This window comes from Melampsora larici-populina (genome assembly GCF_000204055.1).
Source record: "Melampsora larici-populina 98AG31 unplaced genomic scaffold MELLAscaffold_52, whole genome shotgun sequence".
NCBI classification, from domain to species: domain Eukaryota; kingdom Fungi; phylum Basidiomycota; class Pucciniomycetes; order Pucciniales; family Melampsoraceae; genus Melampsora; species Melampsora laricis-populina.
In genome coordinates, this window is record NW_006768816.1 from 361,867 (window position 1) to 384,738 (window position 22,872).

General features: G+C 43.9%; 5 protein-coding genes across 5 annotated transcripts; 4 read left to right on the forward strand and 1 right to left on the reverse strand.

Annotated features, from left to right (window-relative positions):
- Nucleotides 1-601: 601 nt before the first annotated feature.
- Nucleotides 602-3,842, reverse strand: MELLADRAFT_67324 (uncharacterized protein; the record flags this gene model as incomplete). Its single annotated transcript, XM_007415632.1, has 7 exons — nt 602-1,036; nt 1,113-1,194; nt 1,259-1,698; nt 1,768-3,195; nt 3,292-3,436; nt 3,639-3,659; nt 3,730-3,842. The coding sequence occupies 7 exons, from the start codon at nt 3,840-3,842 to the stop codon at nt 602-604; spliced, it is 2,664 nt and encodes an 887-aa protein (XP_007415694.1).
- Nucleotides 3,843-7,585: 3,743 nt separating this feature from the next.
- MELLADRAFT_111296 (uncharacterized protein) lies at nt 7,586-8,263 on the forward strand (the record flags this gene model as incomplete). The annotated part of the gene is made up of 2 exons (XM_007415570.1): nt 7,586-7,810; nt 7,883-8,263. The coding sequence occupies 2 exons, from the start codon at nt 7,586-7,588 to the stop codon at nt 8,261-8,263; spliced, it is 606 nt and encodes a 201-aa protein (XP_007415632.1).
- Nucleotides 8,264-9,036: 773 nt separating this feature from the next.
- Nucleotides 9,037-10,084, forward strand: MELLADRAFT_67325 (uncharacterized protein; the record flags this gene model as incomplete). Its single annotated transcript, XM_007415571.1, has 5 exons — nt 9,037-9,199; nt 9,236-9,364; nt 9,400-9,534; nt 9,607-9,717; nt 9,786-10,084. 5 exons carry the CDS (start codon nt 9,037-9,039, stop codon nt 10,082-10,084), a joined length of 837 nt encoding a protein of 278 aa, XP_007415633.1.
- A 175-nt stretch (nt 10,085-10,259) lies between these two features.
- MELLADRAFT_67326 (uncharacterized protein) lies at nt 10,260-11,601 on the forward strand (the record flags this gene model as incomplete). The annotated part of the gene is made up of 4 exons (XM_007415572.1): nt 10,260-10,356; nt 10,536-11,115; nt 11,186-11,343; nt 11,426-11,601. The coding sequence occupies 4 exons, from the start codon at nt 10,260-10,262 to the stop codon at nt 11,599-11,601; spliced, it is 1,011 nt and encodes a 336-aa protein (XP_007415634.1).
- Nucleotides 11,602-12,546: 945 nt separating this feature from the next.
- On the forward strand, nt 12,547-15,282 carry MELLADRAFT_111299 (uncharacterized protein; the record flags this gene model as incomplete). Its single annotated transcript, XM_007415573.1, has 5 exons — nt 12,547-13,303; nt 14,004-14,202; nt 14,301-14,480; nt 14,564-15,036; nt 15,107-15,282. The coding sequence occupies 5 exons, from the start codon at nt 12,547-12,549 to the stop codon at nt 15,280-15,282; spliced, it is 1,785 nt and encodes a 594-aa protein (XP_007415635.1).
- Nucleotides 15,283-22,872: the final 7,590 nt, after the last annotated feature.

A 22,872-nucleotide genomic window follows, 5' to 3' on the forward strand; every position in this document is an offset into this window, starting at 1 on the left:
AGATCCAAGACAGAAACTGATGATTTTCTTACCATTGGAATTCCTATTCTAAGATTGGATAAAGCTTTGGTTGTCCTTTTTGTTTCTGGTGTTGGTTTCGAATAGGATCCCGTGGATTGAATGCTACCAAAGATTCTGAAAAGAACACGTTCAAGAATTAGTTTTAACCTTCAAGTTTTTAGAAGATGGAGTTGTGTGATAACTCACTAAATAGTTTATGAATCAAAACATTCGATTAAGAAAACAATCCATCAAGACCATGATTATGGTGCCATTGCATAACGTGGATGATGTATATAGAAAAACATTTGGCGCTTATGTATCATCTTGGCTTAATGTTGCTCAATCCCAGACCCCGCAAAAGGATTGTAGTGTAATAGTATGGAAATGAGGCGTTGAAAACGCTTCAAGTGTTTTGCATTGCTATAATTCTGGTTGAACAAGTATCTGTCTCATAGTTTGATATTTGGGTTAAGGCATGGGATACGAAGTTGAACGATGAATCTGGGTATATTGTGATTGATTATCATGTTGATTCAGGCAGCTTACAATCATCATATATAAAATAGACGTAATGATACGAGAGAGGAACTAAGTACAATCAGCGCTCAAGTGAGATGTGCGCCGCTAGATTCTTTTTGACCGTGCCCAGGATACGTTGCTCAACAACTTCCAGTGCTTCACGCCGACCAGGAACTGCATCCAGCCATGTTGGACAATAGCAATCAATACAGAGCCGCTTCGGTGCCTGCTTTTTGCTGATTGGATTATTGGAATCGCGCTGCCGAATTCTGGGCTGGTTACCGGGGGAACCCTTGACTGGATTCTTCCTTTCTCGGGCGGCATCTATATCGTCAAATATTTTATCAAGCTGAGGGTTTCGCCAAGGTAATCTTCGAATCTTGCAAAGCTTCCTTTCCGCATCCTCGTCGGCCTCCGGATCTGTTTCATCATCACTGCAGCAGACCTGGACAACTGCAGTGAGGGTCCAGAGATTTTCACGGGCCATAACGTAGTTGCTTCGTCCTTCTCGGACCTGGTAGATTTTCGAAATAAGATATGTTTAGACGTCTTCTTGTTTTGCGAAGATACATCAAACAACCTCAACTCACGTTGCTGATTCGGTTATATTGCATTTTTGCTCTATATGTTTCTTGCTGTCGATTTTGAGACCAAGTTCGGTGTTTGCGATATCTGAAAATGATAATGAAGTTTAATGTCAGTATTCAATCACTATGGCCAAAGGTTAGAAGCTTACTTTCGACGCCAGGTATCATTCATATGGTTCACGATCATGGGGTATATTGTATTGGCTTCGGCGACGGACTTCGATACACCAGAATACTCGCCTGATCGAACTAGTTTGAGAAAGATGGCAGTTGCAACTTTGCAGAGATGTGCATTGTCATCTGAATTCATAGGCTGCTCCCATTCCGGTCGAAATCTCTTGACACCGGCTTGTGACAAAGTGTTTTGGATGATTTTGACGGAATTGGGACTCTCATCTGTCACTACCAGTCCACTCCCATAGACTCCCTCATCGGCATCTTCCTCATCGGCGGGTCCTGCCTCAAGTAAGCCGTAAATTGTGGTTTCTGTCCTCCACAAACGCCTTTCAGCGGGTGTAGCACCATTTAGAGGTATTTTGTTTTCTGGTTTCAAGCCGAGGAGAAATCGAATAAGCTTGCGGATATACATCTGGAAAGGATATACGTTGCACAGTGGTTAGTGAGGTCACGAGATGATAATGAACGAAATGAAGCTTACTCTCTGTGGAGAAGATCTGGGTGATGGAGTTCCACCGGTACTTTCTTCGCCATCGCTATTTTGTCTGGAGCTTGACAAATTCCTGGGAGTTGATCTGGATGTGCCACTTTGACGGCCCACATAGTGTTTCAAGAGATCATTCATGGAACTGAATTCGGAGGTCAAACGACGTATATCTTGCGTGTTGGAAGAGGAGATGTTGTTCAAAGAAAACACGTGTTTTTTCATACTTCGCAACTCATTTCTGATTGCGGAAAGTGCCACATCATCGGAAGATCCTGAGGGGCCTGGTGCAGTTGTTGTTGCTCGCTGAGTTCGGGAGGAATCATCACCCAGGAGATCTCTCTCATTCCAAGCACCAAGAATTTCAGCTTCACCTTCTTCAAGTTCTTGCTCCATGTCGGAAATAGAATCCTGGTTAACCGCCCGTGCTTTCCCTTTGGACTTTGATGAAGTTCGAGGGTTCGACACTTCCTCCATCTCCTCATCATCATCATCATTTTCGTCTCTACCAGGCGCCCAGTCATCGTCCTGTAAGTCATCAACACCATTTCCGTCATCTGAGTCTAAATTCTCGTTCTGTCGTCGGCGGAGATTTGGGTGACTCGAATTCACGGAAGTCTTTTGGGGTTTGGTGGCAGGAACTCGAAGTTGCAAGGGATTCCCTGACTTTGGTGTGATCTTCACGCGTAGGCTCTTGGAAGGTCCTCCACGCCCTTGTACGAGTGAACCTCCGCGAGAGCCCCTTCGAACGATGTCGGAACCCCGGCGATGGCTGCCACGTCGATTGGATTTCTTTGGGAGAACTGGCCTGTCGGAATCGCTATCATCCTCAGAAGACTTGTGGGTGAGTGCAGATTTTTTTTTTCGAGGACTAATTCGAAGTTTCATGATTGGAATGTCGTCATCATCATCATCGGACCCGGAACTCCTGGTGTGTTTGTGCGGAGGTAATATCGAGCTTGCTTTCTGCTTCTGAGATGGACCTGCCGTCCCGGAGGTGGAATTCTGATCTGAATTCGATGCACGACGAGTAACTCGTGGCCGGAGGCGGCGATCTAAGATGGGTCCAAGACTGTCCCTTTCTTCTTCAGAGCTTGCCTCAGACGCAGGGTGAAGAAATCCAGCGCGTTCGGTTCGAGTCGGACCTGCCTGACGCGAATTAGTCTTCCTCGTGACGCCAGCGCCAGTGGGAAGATGAGTCGAAGTGATTTGAGAGTCCTGATTGGTGATTTGTGGCTGAAAATCGCATTCGATAGAAGGACCAGCCCCGGAACCTCGCAATATATGCCCGTGATTCTCTTCAACTTCGTCGCCAAAGGGATCATTGGAAGTCCACTGCTTCAAAATGCGGAGCGCTTCTTCCTCTTCCTGAGTGGGCGGATTCCCGTCTATCATGTCAGTTTCTTCATCGACGTTTTGAAGTGTCTGGCGGTTTGTAGCTGTACCCCGACATTTAGACCTCGTAAGCTTGTCTGAGCTCCAAGTAAAAACATCAAGATTGGTAAAATGAGAAAGACTTACAGTTTGATATTTGCACTTGGTCTGTAGATCTTGAGGGTTGATGTGAAAGGTTTGGCTGCTTTCGGGGTCTTCTTGATCATGAACCGTTTCGTATGTCAATTTCTTCCACTTCATCCTCAAGTGGTTGATTGTTTTTTTTTCGGGCCTTCACAGGGTTACAGTTCTTGTGGTAGAGTCTGGAGATTTGGTCGTTACTGAGGGTGCATCCAGTAACGTCCACTCCTACGGCAGTTAACGCGTCCACCATCACGTTCCTGTTGAGTTCGGTAGCGCCTGCACCTTCAAACCAGCAACATAGAGGTTGAGCACAACATGCCTGAAAGGGGAAAGAGACTCCGTCTACGTACCATTTGAATCTCCTGAAAAGCCTGTACCAGACAGTCTTCGTTTCCCACCAGCAACAACACTCGTCCCTTGAAAAAAGGATCTCGTTAGCACCTTATTGCTACGGGGCTATGAGAGGGCTCGACGGACGCACCATTGCGAGTAGGATGTTCGTTGGCTTCGGCAGTGGAGGCCCTTCTTCTGGATTCACCTCGTGTCTCAGGCATGAAATCTGGAAAGTCGAAGTAATCACAAAGTAGATCAGTATATGGTTGAACTTGAAGGACACTCTGACGACTGCGTTGGAGACACACCAAGAGAACCTCTGAAAAATGTTGAGAAAGCTTTGAAAGTTTTAATTGAGCGAAAAGGATGCCGATTTCTACGGGATCTTATGAAGGTATCAGGGAGGTAAAATAATTAATTTTTGGAAAAAGAATCTGAAGCAATGAATGAAGTTATCCAAAAGGTTGGATGATGAAAGCGAGACGGATATGGATTCAAGACTTTCGAAAAAGTAGGAAATTAAGTGTATATATATTAATGGAATAGAAAATAGGTGGAAAGATATAGAATTAAGGGAAGATATAAAATCAAGTGTAAAGACAATTAGTGGATAGGAGTAAGTGAAATAAAGATAAAAATGCAAAAAAAGAAGAGAGTCTAACAAAACAGACTGTGAGCGTGGAGCGTGCAGAAAGGAAGGGAATTTAGCAGGGTATAATAAGGAAGACTTCTTACCCAGTCGATGATTTATTTGGAACCTTTTTACTTACAGAAACGTTGCCTTTGAGTATATAGTATGGTACCGCGCCTTTCAACATCGCGCCTGCTCGGCTGCGCTTGTCTTCTCTGAAGTGGGTGGATGCGCAGGAAATGTCCACGGCTGAGGGATGAGGGTCAGTAGGTGAGCGTTATCTTGGGGTTGAATGCTGAGAGCTTACCGGTTTGCTAGAGCTCAGCCTCTGAGCTCAGAGGAAAAAGGGAGAAATAAAGCCTCTCAGTTCGATCAAACAACTCAGGTGGAGGGCGAACGGAAAGACCGGATTGCATGTATCTTCATGTAAGTATGCAGAAACGTTTGGCGATCATATAATTAAGAGGTTCAAAGAACCAGTAAAAGAAAGAGAAAATAAATTCTCAAAGTCGACATTGGAGTAAGTGGCAGTAGTGCAGAGGTAACTATAACAGAGTCTTGTGTTCTAAGTGCTTTGATTGTGGTGAGGAATGGGAGCGGACCAAAAAACATTCGTACCATCAGGCTGAAGGTTCCAAAAAAAACCGGAGGAATAAAGAAAATTGCAATTCTACACACCTTGAGACGGTACCTCAGAGGACAGATTGATTACATGACATGTTTGTACAAGTCAAGTGAAAAAACATGATTTAAGAAGGATACGACTTGTCCAAAGAGGAGTTTTAAATCTTGGGCAAAACAAAATAACCGTAGTGGGAGCAAGTAGTACAATTACGGAATAAGAAAAAAAATTCAACAATAAAAAAAGGCTAAGCTGAAAACGAGATATTAACGGTACACATGAACAAATTCATTTGGCTGATCTCTTCCTTAGACTCTTGGCTTTATGAGATGAATTTGGGTTGTTTAACTTGCTCATCTTAATGTCGAACTCTTGGCCATAACACTTCACCACCTCCTTCTTGTATAATTTCCACTCCTCGTCCGTTTTGCCTTCTTTCATTTTCAGGAGACCGTCGATTCGCTTGACCAATGCTGCACTGATCTGTAAAGAACAGCCGAATCGAGTGATCGGAGATGATTTTGGATGAATGGGTGCCCATCCTTCGTCATAAGTCGTAGATGTCTAGCATTCGAGCCTGATCGGCGAGAAGTGCGCTCCGGGTTTTCCCAGTCTGTTGACTGACAGCCGTTACACCTGATTTGATAGGACGGAAAAGCGTGAGCATGAGGCCATTGAGGTGACAAAAAGACCGCATTCAAAATTGAAAGCGTACCAATCTTTCGTCCTTTATCTGAGCCAGGGCGAAAACCCGCTGCCCTCATTTCACCGCAGTCTTTCAACCCTTGCATTGAACTATTAACCTTTACGGTTGAACGAGCCAAAGTATGCTGATAAATACTTTTGATGACGAAATTCATTTCCGTTTTCTTCTCTCGTGACACATGAAGAATGAATGCAGAATTCCACCTTTTTCAATTTTGTTTGTCCTTCAGGTCAATCATTTTTCACTTGGGAAAAGATCCGCATCCGGGGCAGTTTAGGGAGAGCATCCTCTGCATGCTTTTTCAGAAAGTAAATTCGACAATCCGGAGGTACTCCAAATCGGCGACTCAGCTCCTTTCTCAGGGATGCGTATGCAATGGTCCTAAGTTCGTCTCGACCGGAATGATTGGGTGCCTTTCGTTTGGGTCGGTCACGGACTTGGGCGCTACTTCTCTTTTGGCTGTAGTTACGACTGCTAGAGGAGCGTTTTTTTGGCATGGCCTAAAAGCAAAGATGACACGTCAGCTTCGAACAAGAGAGTAGGACAATGGCACGAAAGAATTTAGCGTACAATATGTATTCCGTGAACGACTGAGTTGGAGTGAAACCAGCACTGGGACGTAGAGAAACAACTGGGGAGTGTCAGTTTAGGAGATAAAACAGAGCAAGAACGAAATCAAGACGTTGGGTGACGTCCCACATGAGGAATCTCAACCCAGATATCTCGGATTACACTCTTGATCCGTTACACCCGGGGCAACATGAGAAGCACTTACGAACCTTGAGGTAGCAAAAGCCTGGCTGCCAGTTAGCCAAAAGGATGGAGTGAGATAGTGACGTGGGAAATAGAATAGCACAGGAGTTGTCAATCTCGAAAACTGACGCGGAGGGAATCTTTTTTGAGTAGAGGGAAAGGGAACACGAACTATGTGAAAACGAGTGGATAATGAATTGCGGTGTTGATGGGTGTTGATGGATGTTGATGTTGCAGTGGGCGAAACGAGGCGATTTTGGATGCGAAACACTCAAACAAGCCGATATTTGAATGTGGTGAGGTTTGAGCTCAGATGCGCAAAAGCTTTTGGAAATCGAGGAAACCGCGGATTGCTTTGGACCTTGACCTAAAAACCTGCTTGCTTTCGAGTCTCGTGTACAGCGGATCGGATGTTTAGGCCGGGTTTAGTAACCAAGCAACATCCGATCCGCTGTACACCAGACTGGAAAGCAAGCAGGTTACTAGAACGAGAAAAACGGAGGTCTCGGAATCATTGAACCTTTGTTTTTCAAGTGTAGTACATACTTTCAACACTTGAGCTTTCAAAACTTGAAAGCAGGGGATGGAAAGCAGAGAACCCGACTCAAGCACTTTTTAAGTAGTAAGGAGTACAGTACAGGCAATTGAGCAATACAATACGGTTTTTCACATGTCAATTCATTGGAAACGGGACACTGGTACCACCTAGTATTACATATGTAGTAGTAAGGCTAAGACTCACTCTACTACTCTATGCCCACTATCCCCACCTCCGATTCAATTTTTTTTTGGAACACCTCATACATAATCTCATTTGGATGACTGACTCGTGGTGTCACTGGACCCGAACGCTTGGAATCACCAAACAAGCGGCCTTTACGTATTTCGGCACACCCAAAACTTTGGAGGACCTCTCCATAAGCGGGCTTAAGGCCTCTTAATCCCAGCCACCATGAATGTTTTTCGAAAAAAAACTTTTCTTCTTTTGGTAGACTGACTCAAGGTGTCACAGCACCCGAACGCTTTCAACCACCCAACAAGCAGCCATTACGTACCACATTTCGGCATACCCAAAAAATTTGGATGACCTCTGATAAAGCCGGGTTAAGGCCCTTAATCCCAGCCACCATGGAGTGACTTTACACGATCAGCCTTCGAAGCTGCCCCCAAAATGGCACAGTCATGACATCTATGCCTGTGCCGTCGTACGAGGTTTCAGATTACACGCTCATGAGCTTTGGACTCAATTGAAATGAATCTCAAAAAGGAAACATTTCGAGTCAGCAGTCTCCGCCGCATATTGAGCGTTAATGAGCAATTTTTGGTTACCTATGCTGTTCCTCGTTGTACGAGGGCTTGGGGGCTCAGCCTGAGAGTCAAAGCCCTCGTACAACGAGCTACGAACCGTTTGAGTCAGCAATCTCCGCCGATGATTGGCTGTTATGACATGTATGTAGCTCATCGTACGAGGTCTCGGGTGACGAGTGATAGCATATGAGGCCCTTCGCTCATAAGCCACACATTCTTGTCATGTTCTCACCCCAATCAGCACCAAGTTGACCTTCAAGCCGCCCAACCTCGCTCAAATCAGAACTCTTCCATCAAACCTGATATCAAAGGTTTCCACAACCGTCTCAGCGCCTCTCCAGAAAACTTTATCATGGCCATGGCTCTTCGCGCTTTAGTGTTAGAAGATGATTTACATGTATTCTTACAAGTGGCTGGAGGAAATGTACGCCTACCCTTGGTGACCACGACTCAACTTGTAGAAATCCTCGCTGTGTTTCATCCTGGTCTTCGTCTGGGCAGGCGGCTCTCTAGAACAACGGCCGTGCGCCTCTTCGACTTATTAGTTCGACCTTTCATTGAACACATGGAAAGTTTCGACGAAGAGACCAACATAATGTCTTATTGGGAGGTACCTCTTTGAGCCGAGATATGATGCACAAGGTAGGCGGCGTCTATCCCACTCATATTCGCGTGCACCTTCACCACAAGATTGAAGATGTTGATCATTCTTATAAATTCTCAGATTCAAAACTCTCAAGAGAAGCCGGATCTAAATATTTTGGCCTTTGTGATTTGTTTTAGTGGTATTGAATTATGTAAATCCAACCTCACGGGCTATGACTTCAACCGAATAAATTGAATATCATTGGGCTTTTTATGTTGTCTTTGCACTGACCTTTAATTGAGATTCATTATGAGTACTGGTCCGAGAATTCATATGTAAGCCTGAACTCCCATGGGTATCAACAGAAAACTAGCTTTCGTCAATTTCGTTCAGCTTCTTCCCCCCAAACATAGTGGTGTTTTCGATGAAAAAGGGGTGAGAATATGATTCTCACCTATTCGAAATTGTAGTGAATCTAGTTGGAAAGCGTAATATGCCTTTAAAAGACACTTTCCAATAGACAGATGAAGCCCTGTGGCCTGATTATTCCCCTTACCCGCTCCGAAGGATATTTGAAATCTGCCCTTCATTTGGGATCCTTTCATGAACACGTCCTCAATTTCAGATACTTTCACTTCCATTAGCCCGGTCTCTTTTGGCACGACGATCATATAAAGTCCATTAGCATGGACTACCGATTGGTTTTCCCTTACTTCATTATCCTTACGCTTATCACCCTCCAGTTTTTTCTTCTCATAAATCCCCATTGCTTGAGAATCAATCCATACCAAGTCTTTCTGAAAACGAATATGTCGACCTCGGCCAATCCCATTCCTACATCTACCGTACTTGACCCCGAAACCCCTTTTGGCGAGCACGAGATAGCACCCCAGACCTGCCCTTTGGTTTTGGACACGAAGACAAATGCAGATATCTTTGGAGACCAAAATAACCAAGTTGAAATAGTCAAAGGTAGAAGTCTAGATTACTAACGTATCACGCTTATAGCACTTTCTGACCTCTCTATATCTGAATCGCATCAATTAGCTGTGACTATGGCTTCTGATTTCAACACAGACATCAGCGTGAAAGAGGTTGAAGAGCACGCGAAGCAAGTTCAAGATCTTGAAACCCGAGGTGAGCTAATCCTTGATACCCTCACTCTCTGACAGTTGATCCTGACCCATTGATCGATGGATTTCACTGTGTAGTTGCGAAATTGGAAAGCGGTTTCAATCGCCCCTCCCTTGAAGCTGTAACTTCCGGCACAAACAAGAAGATTCAAGTTCAAGACCTTGAAGCTCGAAGTGAGTCCCTCCTTGATTATATCACTCTGGTAGTGGATTTTGACTCATTGATCAATGCATATTGTGAAATAGTTGCGAACATGGAAATACGTTTCAACCTCCTCAGCACTCGAGCGGGAATTTGTAACGAAAAAATTATAACCAATGAACTGGCTTTAAATGCACAACTCGCCCAAATCAGACGTCAGTATATCCTCTCTTGGTGGCAGTTTCATTTTGTCTGAAGGACTAATGTCCTGCACTTTTTTCAGCATCCCAATTTGAGCGCAATGAATTCATGGCCACCGAAGCATTAAAGGAGAGCTGTGTGCTTGCGAATAAGGTCATGAATTTAGAAGCCGAGACGAGTGATCTACAGACACAATTAGATTTGAACTATATAACACTTCGGGGACACGGGAGAGTCCTCCAAAGAATTATAGATACATTGCACTTAGATATCGATATTGCAGCAGAGATCGATTTTGACCCAGCGGTTGAAAACAATCCACCACTTCCAAATACTCCTTCCACCGGAAATGATTGGACTGCTGTTGACCAACCAGTCTAAATGTAATGTCACATAAATAGTTTCATATTTTTTCCTCTTTAACATATGTATTTAGCACATCCTTAGTTTACTGTGCCGCCTCAAATACTTAACTCAATCAAATTTGTTCTTTGAAACGTTGTTACGTTGAGCCCACGATAAGAGCGAAAGGTGATCATTAAAAAAGCGCCGCCACATGTCTTCATACATGACATATACTCTTGGCAGATTCCTCCCTGACACCCGATCCAGAATCAATGACTTTCTTGATGCCCTTTGTAATGGATGCATAGGTACGAAGTGTGAGCCTTTAAGTTTGATTATTCAAGAACCCACTAACCCCACTGACTTATGTACATAACTTAGTGGTTGATGAGCGCGTTTACCTCCCTTTATGATGAGTGTTCCCTTCTTTCTCACTCTGCTGGAATTTTCACCAGCTCCTTCATCTTACTATTTTCTTTTCCACCAGTCTTCATGTGTTCGCACTCGGTTCATTTTAATCATACACACAGTTTGACGACTTTTGCTCTACATCTGGGCCCCAAAATCAAACAGCCTCCCCTACGTCTACAGCATATCTCTACAGACGTCGACCTCAGTCTCTACGATTACTTTACTCCTTCCGGAATCTTGAAGGTCACCATTGCCGATTCAGACTCCGCCGCTCAATCACTTATGATCCTGATTCAGGAAGGCTCGCAAACCCTTTTTGATGCCATCAACAACGCACACCGTTCTGAAACTGCCGTTGTGCTAGGCACTCATGAAAGCAACCTCCTGCCCCACACGCCTCACACACTTATCACTATTCTAGAACCTCAGAACACCTTGGCAAGTCCGACCAACACCAAGCTGAAACAAGTTGTAGATGCTAGACACCACGAGCTCTATGAATTCAGGAACACCAAGATCTATTGTACACTCATGTTGTTTCAAAGCGAAGGAGATCAGTGCTCCGGATCAGAGTTGCGCCGTCTGGATCTGAGATTCGTCTCTTCTCATATGGACCATACGTTGTCGATCGTTGGTGTCGTCATATTTGATACAGGGTAACCATCATTCCTTATCATGAAACAAATCACACCCGCCTTCGCTGATGTGCAGTTGTCTCTTGTTCAGCCATCGACTGCTGCCAAAACTACTGGCTCTGAGAGAGACTCCCGATACACACAAGATGTTTCGCGACAGGGGCCAGGATCAAAAGGCTTCACAAGACTGTGAACAGCTGAGTTCGAACAAACCTTCCGACCCTGTGCTTCAACGGGATCTGATCACTGGTTAGTCGTCTTACTTGCGTCCTATTCCCCCTTTTACCAACCCTCATTTTCTAATTTTCGGCTGTACAATATGTATCAACAGCTGGCCTCACTTTGGTCGCTGAAACTCCAACGCCGAAGGAGCGTAATGATAACCCGACTGATCCCAATCAGCCAGACTTGGAAGACGAAGCATTTGAGATTCCCCCGGAGATCTGGGACTTTTTGCTTGACGAACAACAGCGGTATCCGGATTATTGGCTTTCACTTAACTCATGACGCTGTCAATTGATGTCCAGCTTTCTCAGAGGACGATCATGACTGTCCACGAGTGTGTCCTAACCGTGTAGCATTAACAGTCTGGACTCTGAACTACGAAGTTCACTGGTATATGTGTGACAGTATGACCCGCATCATGCCTGGCTTGTATCTCTTTATTTATTAAATTTTTGAGCTCTATTCTTATGTTGTTATGCGCTGCGGTAGAGCTTTGTTGGAATTGTGAGCCTCAGACTTAGATTTTCGATCTTTGTAGCGATAATTGTACATAAGAGACTTGGACATGTCAAAATTCTCTCATTTCAAATGACTGACAATCCAATCATATCTGTCTTCGCCACAAACAAAATCCCTCGTGTCCATGTCTCTCATTTGAGCTCAGATGTGACTTGGCGACGTTGCAAGCAAGCAACCTGCTTTATTTTGTGTTCAGTCTCAAAGGCACTGGCTTGAACCATGTTGTTCTTTTGAGCTGTGGAGTCCACCGCTGCTGAGCTGTGCTCGGTCGTTCAATTGGTGACGTTTAGTCGAACTTCAGCCATGCTTGGACTCAGCTTGTCGCTGAGTCGGAAGCGGGGCTGTCATGGAATGACTTTGAAGTTGAACCATACCTGCCAGCCGCCTCATCATTCCATCACTCAGTCCCTAAGCAGGCTGAGCTTTCAGTCTTGCTCGACGAGTCACGAAGGCCAACTCCAACGTGAATCAGCCTCTATATAAGACAGCGCAACCAAGACCCATTTGAGAGGCCCGTAGACCAAAGTCATACATCACAACTCTCATACTTCCTCATAGTCAATTATTATATAAATTAATCATACTTCATCCTAATCAATTGTGATAAGTTATATCTATCATACTTCATCCTAGACAATTATTCACCGTAATCAAACCATTACTTTTCACTCGCACTACCCCTCTCAACGTCACGATCTCAATCTCACGATGGACACGCCAACTGTACCTGTGGATCTTCGACAGCACAAATACTGGGATAAAGTTCAGACGGTCCCCGATCACATCAAGTATTTGCTCAAACCTGATTTAGATTATAGCGCAAAAAGGACTAAAAAAGAAGACCTTCGAGATATGATGAAGCATTTCGCAATTGACCGATCAAAATACCCTACTAGCCATAAGAAAGACAAGCTCCTCGAAACTTACAAGGACCTGCTACTTCCTGACCTTGAGCCTTTCATTCCTAAGGTTGATACTGAAGCCCAGGCGAGAAACGAGGAACGAAGCAAACAGGCCCCTTATATGACGCCGAGTTCTTCATCAATCGAATCCCTCCGCAACGCTATCCTCACTAAGATCAAAGCGGTCTTTGTTCTCCGGGCCTTCACTAAACCTGCGCTTACCAGACTCTGGCGGCACGCGTTCTATCCTCCATCCGACGGCCGATACGACTATGTTGAATTCTACATGCGCCCACATTGGTTCACCGAGGCGGAACTAGCTTCTAAGAGTCGCGACGTCATCCGGCATGCTTTGCAATGCGAGCATCCTGACTTATTCATACCTCTTGTGGCGTGTACTGAACCTATTTTACGTGCGCTCTATGCAAAATTTATGCTCGACAAACATGACCTGGATAGCCAGCTTTGTTACGGGGTACACTACTTTATCATTGAGCCACCTCTTCTTAAGGTCAACATCGATAACACCATGGACGAGGGGTCTGAGGCTGGGCCAAGCAAGGGTTTACATCATCTCCTCAATAAAAGAAGTCCTCAATTTTGATCTCGCTTTTTGACGTGTTTTCGCCCAGACTGTCTTATGTTTAGATAGTAGAATTAGTTTTTTGTAACACTTGATGAAACTATAGACGCCCTTTCCTTGTTCTACTTGGCGATCCCATTAGCTTCTCACAATTGCCAAACTTCTTATACGAGAAATTACAGACATAAAATAACTTGATAATCTACTAAAGCTCAATTCGGTTTGAATCAATTGAGCCTGAGCTATCATTCATGAATCATAAGTATATCCCCTTTTCGTGATACCTGAAATCGTCAACGATTCTTTGACTTTTGAGCCTTTGGGTGACTAGCTGCCCTCAGCAGGACCATTTGACTGATTTCAAATCACCCGCTCTCTTTGCGCCCGTAGCAGATTTTTTTTGTAATCAATCTGAGTCATTTGGATAGGCAAGATCACTGACCTACTATGGCGTTTGTGACTATCTGACCTGTTATCCCTTTTTCAGATTCAAACCAGCTTAAAGTGTTATAAATCCTTTCACCTACCAAACATCTCCAACCGATGCCTTTCTCCCAATTTCTTTTGGTAACTCTCCTTTGACGGTGGCAAATTGTCCCCTGGGCAAGTTGCTTCATAAGCTGACTTCGCTGCCTGCTTCACTTTCCTCCTCTTCATATTGATCCCCAACTCGATCGTAGATACATACCGACAATTCGACGAGAATTTCAAAGCACAAGCAAAGACTATGCCCGTACACGATTTAGGATGCGCGCCCGCTCTCGGCGAGCCCGAGCAAATCAAAGTTCACCACTACAATAGCCAGGGTCACATCGTGTTTAGCCCCGATGGACATGGACCTGGATACATGCAGGGTGTCTGTATACTCCGGAAATTGTCGTGAGCCCGATCTTACCCATCAAGACCACCAGTTTTCTTTCGCGAGCTGTAAGTGTTCACAATACTGACTCAATTAAACCGTTTGGTGTCCTATCTAGCGACAATCAAGCTGCCCCTCGAATCCAGGACGACGTCCCCTTACCTCTAGATTTCAGAACTAATGCCTTGGAAGGCCTGAACACCATGCTGAAAGAAGTCGATGCCCTGACAAGCGTGATCATTATGACTCCCGATGGTTCTGGCTACCTCGGTGGGGTACATATACCCCGAAATCAACTGTGAGATTTTGTCCTTTGTATTTTGCTTCGATGCACTTTTATGCTAGCTCCAAACTCATGCCTTAACCTCTTACCTTGCCCAGCACGATGGTTGACGGTAAACCGAACCTCTTGTTCGATCAAATGATTTACACCCAGAAACCCAACTTTCAAAATATGTCGATGCGGGAACTCGCGGAGTGGCGCCTCGGGGTCACGATTCAAGCTCCCAAGACTGCTGTTCAGTTCAACCGGGTGTTCAACTTGAAACGCGACGACGAGGGTTACAGTAATAGCACGTATCCGGTTCCTTTCGCGGGCGATATGTCCAATGACCTGGAGGAGAAGATTATTAGCTTAGAATACAACAACATCTTCATACAACATTGCCTTCGACTCGCAGAACAAGCCGCCGACCACGGTCACGTAGCCCTTGCTCCAACCTTATCGGAGTTGCACGGTATTCACTTGAGGGAACCCACTCTTTCACTGGCCTCTTCCCACGCTCACGCGAAAGTCGGATCTCATGACACAATCCAAAGTCCCTGCCTGAAATCCAAGGGTTTGAAAAGCATACGTAGGTAGCCTTCTAAATTTCTTCACCGCCACCTTACAGCTAATACTTCCCCTCTTATCTTGCATGATAGACTCGGCTGAGGGTTCACCCGTCAACACAAACCTAACCGGCTCTGCACAAACTCCGAAGGACTGTAGAAAACGTCAAGCTCATCCCGCTCCAGCCCGCGAATCAACAAAGCGTCAACGTACTGCTTCAGAACCAAAGCTACCAGGTGATTCCCAAAAGAGTCATCCATTCTTATAGCTTCTAATAGCGCTACGCCAGTTACATCAATCTAGCTTGTTGTTTCCATTGGTATTCTCATTATCAGGGTCTCTCTGATTTAGTATGGGCTCATGCTAGGTTCTATTTGTCAGATCTATCTCTTTTGTCTGGGCCTCAGCCAGGAATCATGTCTTTTTATTCTTGTAATTACATCAAAAGCTCTAGTATTGGATTCATTGAATATGTATTTGATATTTCGTGGGTTTTGACGAAGGCCAAAGGTGTTTCTCTTTATTCTTGTAATTACATCAAACTAGTATTGGATTCATTCAATCTGAATTTGAGTTCTCAAAGGTTTTGACAAAGGCCTTGGCTGGGGAGCAAGTAGAGAACTGTGATAGACTATTCAGCTTTTGAAAATACCTATCAATGTAACATGAAGATACAAGGATCATAGCTTGATTAACATGGCACAGAAAGCAAAACCAGGTGTGCCCATACATGTGCTACAGACCTCAATTCAGGGTAGATGTGTGAAAGAGGATTGTGGCACATTTTAAGTGATTCTTAGGCAGTTTTTTTGGTAGAGAAGAGGTGTTCTGGTGCACACTTACCCTGAAACATCATAGATTGCCTGAACAAGCTTGGCTGGAAGACTGACAAAAATCAATGGTGGCCAGTATCTGTCCACTTAATGAGGGGAATATAAGTCTGGCCAGTGTGTATATATCATGTGTGCTTTATGTGAACTCATATGTAGCACTCATCATACACAAACATCTATATTTTCACATAGGCTGGGGTGATACACGTTGGTGGAGCTGCAGGCCAACCCAAATTGCATGGGAGTGACATTTCCTTTGGCCCATAATTCTGGTGATGTACATCAGCCCTGTTGGGTGGATGAACTTATTTTTCAGCCTGCCTTGCCGCATGACAAGTTTTGTTGTTGGACCACGAAAAGATCTTGTGTATATTTCTTTGCACCTGTTGCACATGTTGTGTGGTGCAACGGGGGGCACACAACTATGCTTTCTCAATTGGTGTTGTGGTGCGCTCTGGGAGATATCAACAATGTTTGGCTGCTTGTTATGTGTTGAGGTGAAACATGGCTGCAAAACCCCTTTGGGAGAGTTTTGTGCAAAAACTATTTGATAAACTTCACAGGACACGCTATGGATATCACTTCAGGTTTTGCTAGTCCCACATGCACTGCCTGTCATATTTACCAACCCAGATGCAACACCGGGCCAGCAGCACTGCAGAGACATTGTGGTTTTTTGATCCATGCCACTTGGTGAATCCCTTAGATTTGTTGCGGCCTCTGCCACGTAATGAAATCCTTGAGATCAGTGTTTCTTTCAACCACAACAATATCTGTTGCAAAATGATGGGGTTTTATTTTTGTGGTGCTATTGCACATGCTCCGTTGCACAACAGGTGGGGGTACAGCCCAACCAGACCTGGCTATTTGATGTGGTGGTACTTGACACAGAACATTGCAAGTCTCGGGAATTTTTCACATGTTGAAGCACAGCACAACTGAAACTGTCCCTTGTGTGGAGTGTTGTGTCACTGGCACAGGGTTGCCAGATGCCTCAATTTCTATGTTGTTGAAATCTGAGAAGTATCTGAGACGTATGGGTTGTCTACCTTTAGGTGGGGTTTCTAGGAGGTGTTGCGTTGAGGCAAGGTAGGCCTAGACAAGTTCTCAAACAGTCTCCAACCATGCACACCTCCAATCTTGATAGCTCTGTCCTTGTGGTATGTTGTAATTTACCCAGTTTTTCCACTCACAGAAGTCTTTATTCCTATCAATTTCTCTACTCCTCCCTTTGTTTGATATTGTCTACTCGTAAATGTGGCCAAAAGTTGCTTCAGCCATTTACCCTTCATATCTCTATTCCAGAGATTTGGAAAATGATGTCCCCTGGGGTACCCATTTTCCCGCCAGGGAACCTATTTAATGCTGGCAGTGACTGAGACTTCGGCCAAGTCTGAATTGGATGAATACTTGGCCGGACGCTTCTCAATTAACAGGGATCAAACTCCTCTTGGTTGGTGGAAGGTTTGTCCTTTTTTTACATTTGTTTAATATAAAACATTAACATTAACTTTTTGATTTCCCATTCTTTTTTTACAGGAACACGCACACCACTTCCCCACTCTTGCCAAACTAGCTCGCGATTACCTGGCCATCTCGGCCACCTCATGCGCTTGCGAGCGTACATTTTCAGCGGCCGCCGATGTTTGTACGCCTTCTAGAGGAAGTATGCTCCCGAAGAGCATGGAGCGTCTTGTGGGATCACAGGCTTGGATAAAAGAAGGCATCGTACCTGAAGGAATCTTTGGGGATGCTGCCAAGGCCCTTAAATGTTATTTAGCGGGACTAAGCAAAAAAAAGAAAGAATCGAAAGGCTAGAATCTCCTTCTACAAATCTAACAAATCAATAACCAAATGAATACTATACAAGTTTTAAATATTAAAATCATTTCTATACATGTTTTTCTCTGAAATGAATGATATCTTTCTGCTTTGTGGCCTTTAGCGCTTTATGGCGCGCTTTATAGCGGCAATGTCGCTATATAGCGCGCTCCGCATTGTTGCCGCTATATAGCGCATCCGGAGCGGTTTAACCGTCCCACTCTGCCTACTGCCAAAAAAAATATAAAAATAGCGATCTAGGTGCGGAGCGGTTGAGAGTGCTTCCTCCTCTCCGCTCTCAAAAGGGGTCAAAATTGAGAGCGGAGCGGAGCGGTTCCTGCGTTGGTCTCATGGATCAAAAAAGAATGGGCTAAAGGTAACAAAGTGGGCACCTTATTTGCTGATGTGAAATCAGCTTTTCCCTCTGTTCACCACCCTAGGCTATTATCAATACTCAAGAAGAATGGTTTTCACAGTCAAACTGTCAACATCCTCCATAACTTTCTCACAAACCGTAGCACCACGCTTTCATTCAACGGTTTTGAATCAGAACCCTGTGGGTTGACTCATGGTTTACCGCAAGGTTCACCGCTGTCACCTCTCCTCTACCTCCTTTACAACAACGGATTGCTGAACACCACAAACGACAAAGACAACTCTACAGAATTAGGTTTTATAGACGATGTTGTGCTATTGACCACGGCCTCCGACCAACATCAACTTAGATCCCAAATGCAAACACTTGCATACCAACAAAACGTGTGGGCACAAAACCATGGTGCAATCTTTGACACAAAGAAAACATTCTGGGTAATCTTTAGTCCCAAAGAGATTGATGATCCTCCGACTATAAGTTTTGTAGATCACAAGAACATCTTACCCGAGAAGAAAGCAAAATGGTTAGGAATAACCATCGACAGCAAGCTATCATTCTCCCAACACCGAACGGACATTTTGGCAAAAGGGAAACAGCGAGCAGGATTCTTAGCCACCCTCTCAAAATTGGAATGGGGAATTTCACCTAAGCAGATGAACATCCTCATTACGGCAACAATCCACACCGTGCTAGACTATGGAGTAGCAGCTTGGCTACCGTTTGAACCCCCACAATACTTCACTAAACAGCTAGCAACTATCGACTATACGTGTGGACGCGCCGCGCTAGGCGCGCTGTCGACGACTCCAACAATATTTCTACGACACGACGCAAACCTCTTACCACCAAAAATCAGGCTCCAAAGTAAAATGATGAATTTTATGGCCACATCACTAACCAAACCTGCACATGCACCTATTTACAGTTTTGTCAAGCAAGCACAACATTCAAAACAGAAGCATCATCACAACCCTTTCCATTGGTTCTTCCAACACTTGATTAGGGAAGAGCTGGCCGAATTCATCCAACAAATCCCTTTGGACCCCACAGACATCCTAACTCGACCATCAAATTATTCAACAGTCATTCAGGAAAACGAAACAATGGCAAAAGCCAATGCCAACAAACTCACAGCAACACTTGATCATGTAGTGATATTCACCGATGGATCAAGAATACCAACGAGCACCACAGCAGCTGCTGCTTGGTGCAAAAACACCAAAAATTCGATAGCTGAACACTTAGGAACAGCACACACCCATGGAATCTATCAGGCAGAGTATCGAGGAGTTCAATTGGGACTCTCAATGGCACTTCACACCGCCTCGATACACACACGCCAAACTACAATCCTACTGGACAACCAGAGTGTCATCAAGGATTTGAGATCAAACAAGCTTCCTATAACCACTCTAGACGATAGGAAAGAAACTTACAAATTGTTGACTTATTTGCATAGGACATTTCCAGATATGTGTATCACGATCAGGTGGTGCCCAGGACACTCGGGTGTCAGCGGCAACAAGATCGTGGACGAAATAGCAAACAAGAAGGCCAAGTCTAAACTCCCCAGCACATTTCAAGCTAAACCGACAGCAGCAAGCTTCCTAACAGCCATAAAAGAATGGCCAACAACAAACTCTCAAATCACCGATCCGCAAGACTTGAAACGTTTGGGTCACAAACCAAACCAAAAATCTCACCTCAAACACCTTTCTGAAATCAAAAAACATTCCATTGGTTTTATCTCACAACTAAGATCAGGACACGTACCACTAAACCTCTACTTATCCAAATTTGAACAGATCCAAGATCCTAGCTGCGACTGCCAAGAAGGAGTCAAATCAGTAGAACACCACCTATGCACATGCAAAAACTACATCACCGAAAGAAAACAATTCAAAAAGAGTCTTAAAAAACTTGATCTACCACTCGACTCTTCAATTCTCAACAAACCAACAGCATACAAAGCAATTGCGCATTATTGTGACACCACCTGGCGGCTGAAAAGTCGCTGGATCTGGGCCTCCATCGCAGAGGAAGAACTACCAACAAACAGACACCCACCGAGTGATTAAGTATATCTCTCATTCTCCATCCTTTAGCGCCACACAATGTCCTATTTAAAATTGTACAGTAGATGAAACAGCCAACAGCAACCCTTTCCCCTGACACAGCCAGAGGGGTTTTACCGGTGCTGGAAAACATATGCAGTGTCTAATAGCCAAAAGGCTCTAATGACACTTAAAGCAATGAATTAAAAAAAAAGAGACAAACAAAAGAAGTATTCTTCTCAAAAAATCAAATACTGTACATACACCACCAAAAAGAAGAAGAAAAACAAGAAGTTATATCACCTGGTTACATTCTTCTATACAGATTTTGAAGACTGTTTTGTTAAAAAAAAGAAATCAAAGGAAAGTCTCAATTCACATTTAAAAATATTTAATACACCATTGGGCAACTCAGGGTTGTTAAATGATCCAGAGTGGTCTCAGAAAGGTTGGGTGTTGTCCATGGCCCATGGTGAGCCCTCGGGTGGCCATCAAATAGCCTAGATTTTGCCTTGAGTAGCTGGCCTGTGGCCAGGTTGCAGCCATACTCACAGGTGGTCTGTTAAATTGCTTTAGGGAAGCTATTGACAGTCTTTGCGTAAAACACCAATATTTGTCCTGCCACAGTCAAAGCAACCCTGGGCCAACAACGCAGGTGTTGTGTGCTGCGCAGTGCCTGTGTTGCGTTTTTTCTGACCGCACCACAGCATAGAATCAATTTCTAGGTTGCGGCCTGATCCACCGCGCAACAATATCGGTTGAATCAATGTTTTTTTTGGGCTGCAACCACATTTGTTGCGTTTCTGCCCAAAAAATACAATTCAGTGTGTTTTTGGCACTATTGCGCCTGCTGCTTTGCGCAAAGGTCAAGACACCACACAACCTGACCTCACCTTTTATCGTTGTGGTACTTACCACAATGCAGTGTCTGATGCTGGTTTTTGTTGCATGTTGCAGAGAAATGCACCAAAAAATTTATATTGGATTCTTGGTCTCTTGACAACACTTCATCATTTCTCAACCTGAATCAATTCAAGGTCCCTCAGGCTCTTCCTTCCTTCCAAATTTCATCACTTTCCACAGTTTCCCTCTACCACATATCTCCTCAGGCAATTGTCAAGAGATCTTTGATGCAAGAATCTCAACATCTTGTCAGTGTCAGTTTGTAAGCTTAACACCTTTTCAATCCAGCCATCTTTTTTTTGTCCGCTTCAACCCAATTGCTCCTCCTCTGCTTTACTTCTTTAAGATTTATCACAACTCACATAGCTATAACACTGAAGGAAATCTCTTTCCATCTTTATAGAGCATCACACAGACCAATCAAAATCTCCTAAATCACCTCTTACTCAGTTTTGAAAATTTTGAGTAGGTTTTTAAGTCAATTTCACATTATCTCTTGTTATGAGGAACTGGTTCTCATCAAAATCTTCAAACTAATCAGATTTGCAGCTTTTACTGTTATACAATCACAAGGAAGTGGTGTTCATATACCCACTTGAACACTGAAATTGTCAGATTACCTTTTATTGCTTCAGCCCCTGTCAGCCCCAAGCTTTGACAGAGCCAAAGCCAAGAGAGCTTCAACAGAAGTACCATCTTCAAAATTAATAATAATAATAATAATAAACACATATATTTCATTTATATACACCATGTGTCTAGTATCAAAGACAGCCCTATAAATCCAATCACCTTGCGTCTAGTGTCAAAGACAAACATTACATTAAAAGTAAAAACTAATATTATCTTTGAATAAGAACAACAAAGAGACAGAATAAAAGATATTCTCCTTGTTGACAGTACTAACAAACCAGCCTGAAATAAATCAGAACCAAACAGACAGAGAAAGAAGAAACTTCCTAAAAGGAAAACTTGTACCAAGACCAGAGTACCCTAACACCAAAACGTGTACAGTCAAACCCGCGCAAATGCATAAATTGGGGGAACAATTTTTTCTATGCATTTTGACTGTTTGTTCATTTTAACAGGCTTTGTGATAATGCATAATACATAGAGTTATGCATTACAAGAACAAAAATGTCATAATACATAGAGTTATGCATTATGAAGAAGACAAAAATGTAAATGTACAACTGCTCCAATGAAAATTTGTGCTTCCAGAACCCTGCAAGTGCAGGGCTGGCCCTGGATCTCTATGCATTATGGCCACCAACATCCGGATTTTTTTGGCAACACACTAGGCATTACTAAATTATGCAATAGTTTGAAGTTTGGCCCATACAAGCTTGTTTCAACTCAAGCCCTATGCAAATTGGCTGATGAGGAATTTGCGCGGGTTTGACTGTATAGGACAGTCATCAAGAAAAAGGGAACTATTCCCAAAGCTTCACAACCACAATTTGGCCACGTACAAACAATACACTCCCGGAATGACTATTGTCAATACCACGACTTGGCCCTACCAAACAAAAGGATATAAGAAGCGCCCTCCTCCAAACCTAAGAAGGAAGGACACACTCACACAAAAAACCAATTCACCAGTACCTATCTGTTATTGTAGTCCAGCTATCTATCCTTTGCGGATAATAGTTCCACTCGACCACCAAGATATTAATTGGATCTTGAAAGCAGTGTGAACAACACTCAAATCGTGCTCCTAGTGTAAGTAGTACTTGAGATTCACTATTCCCTTATTTCTATTGTCCCTGTTTTGAGACAGTCAAACTCCATTTGGGCATGTACCACTGTTCTTGCAAACCAAAGTTGTCCAGATCCCTGAGGCTCTTTACACAGGCATCTCATAGATATCT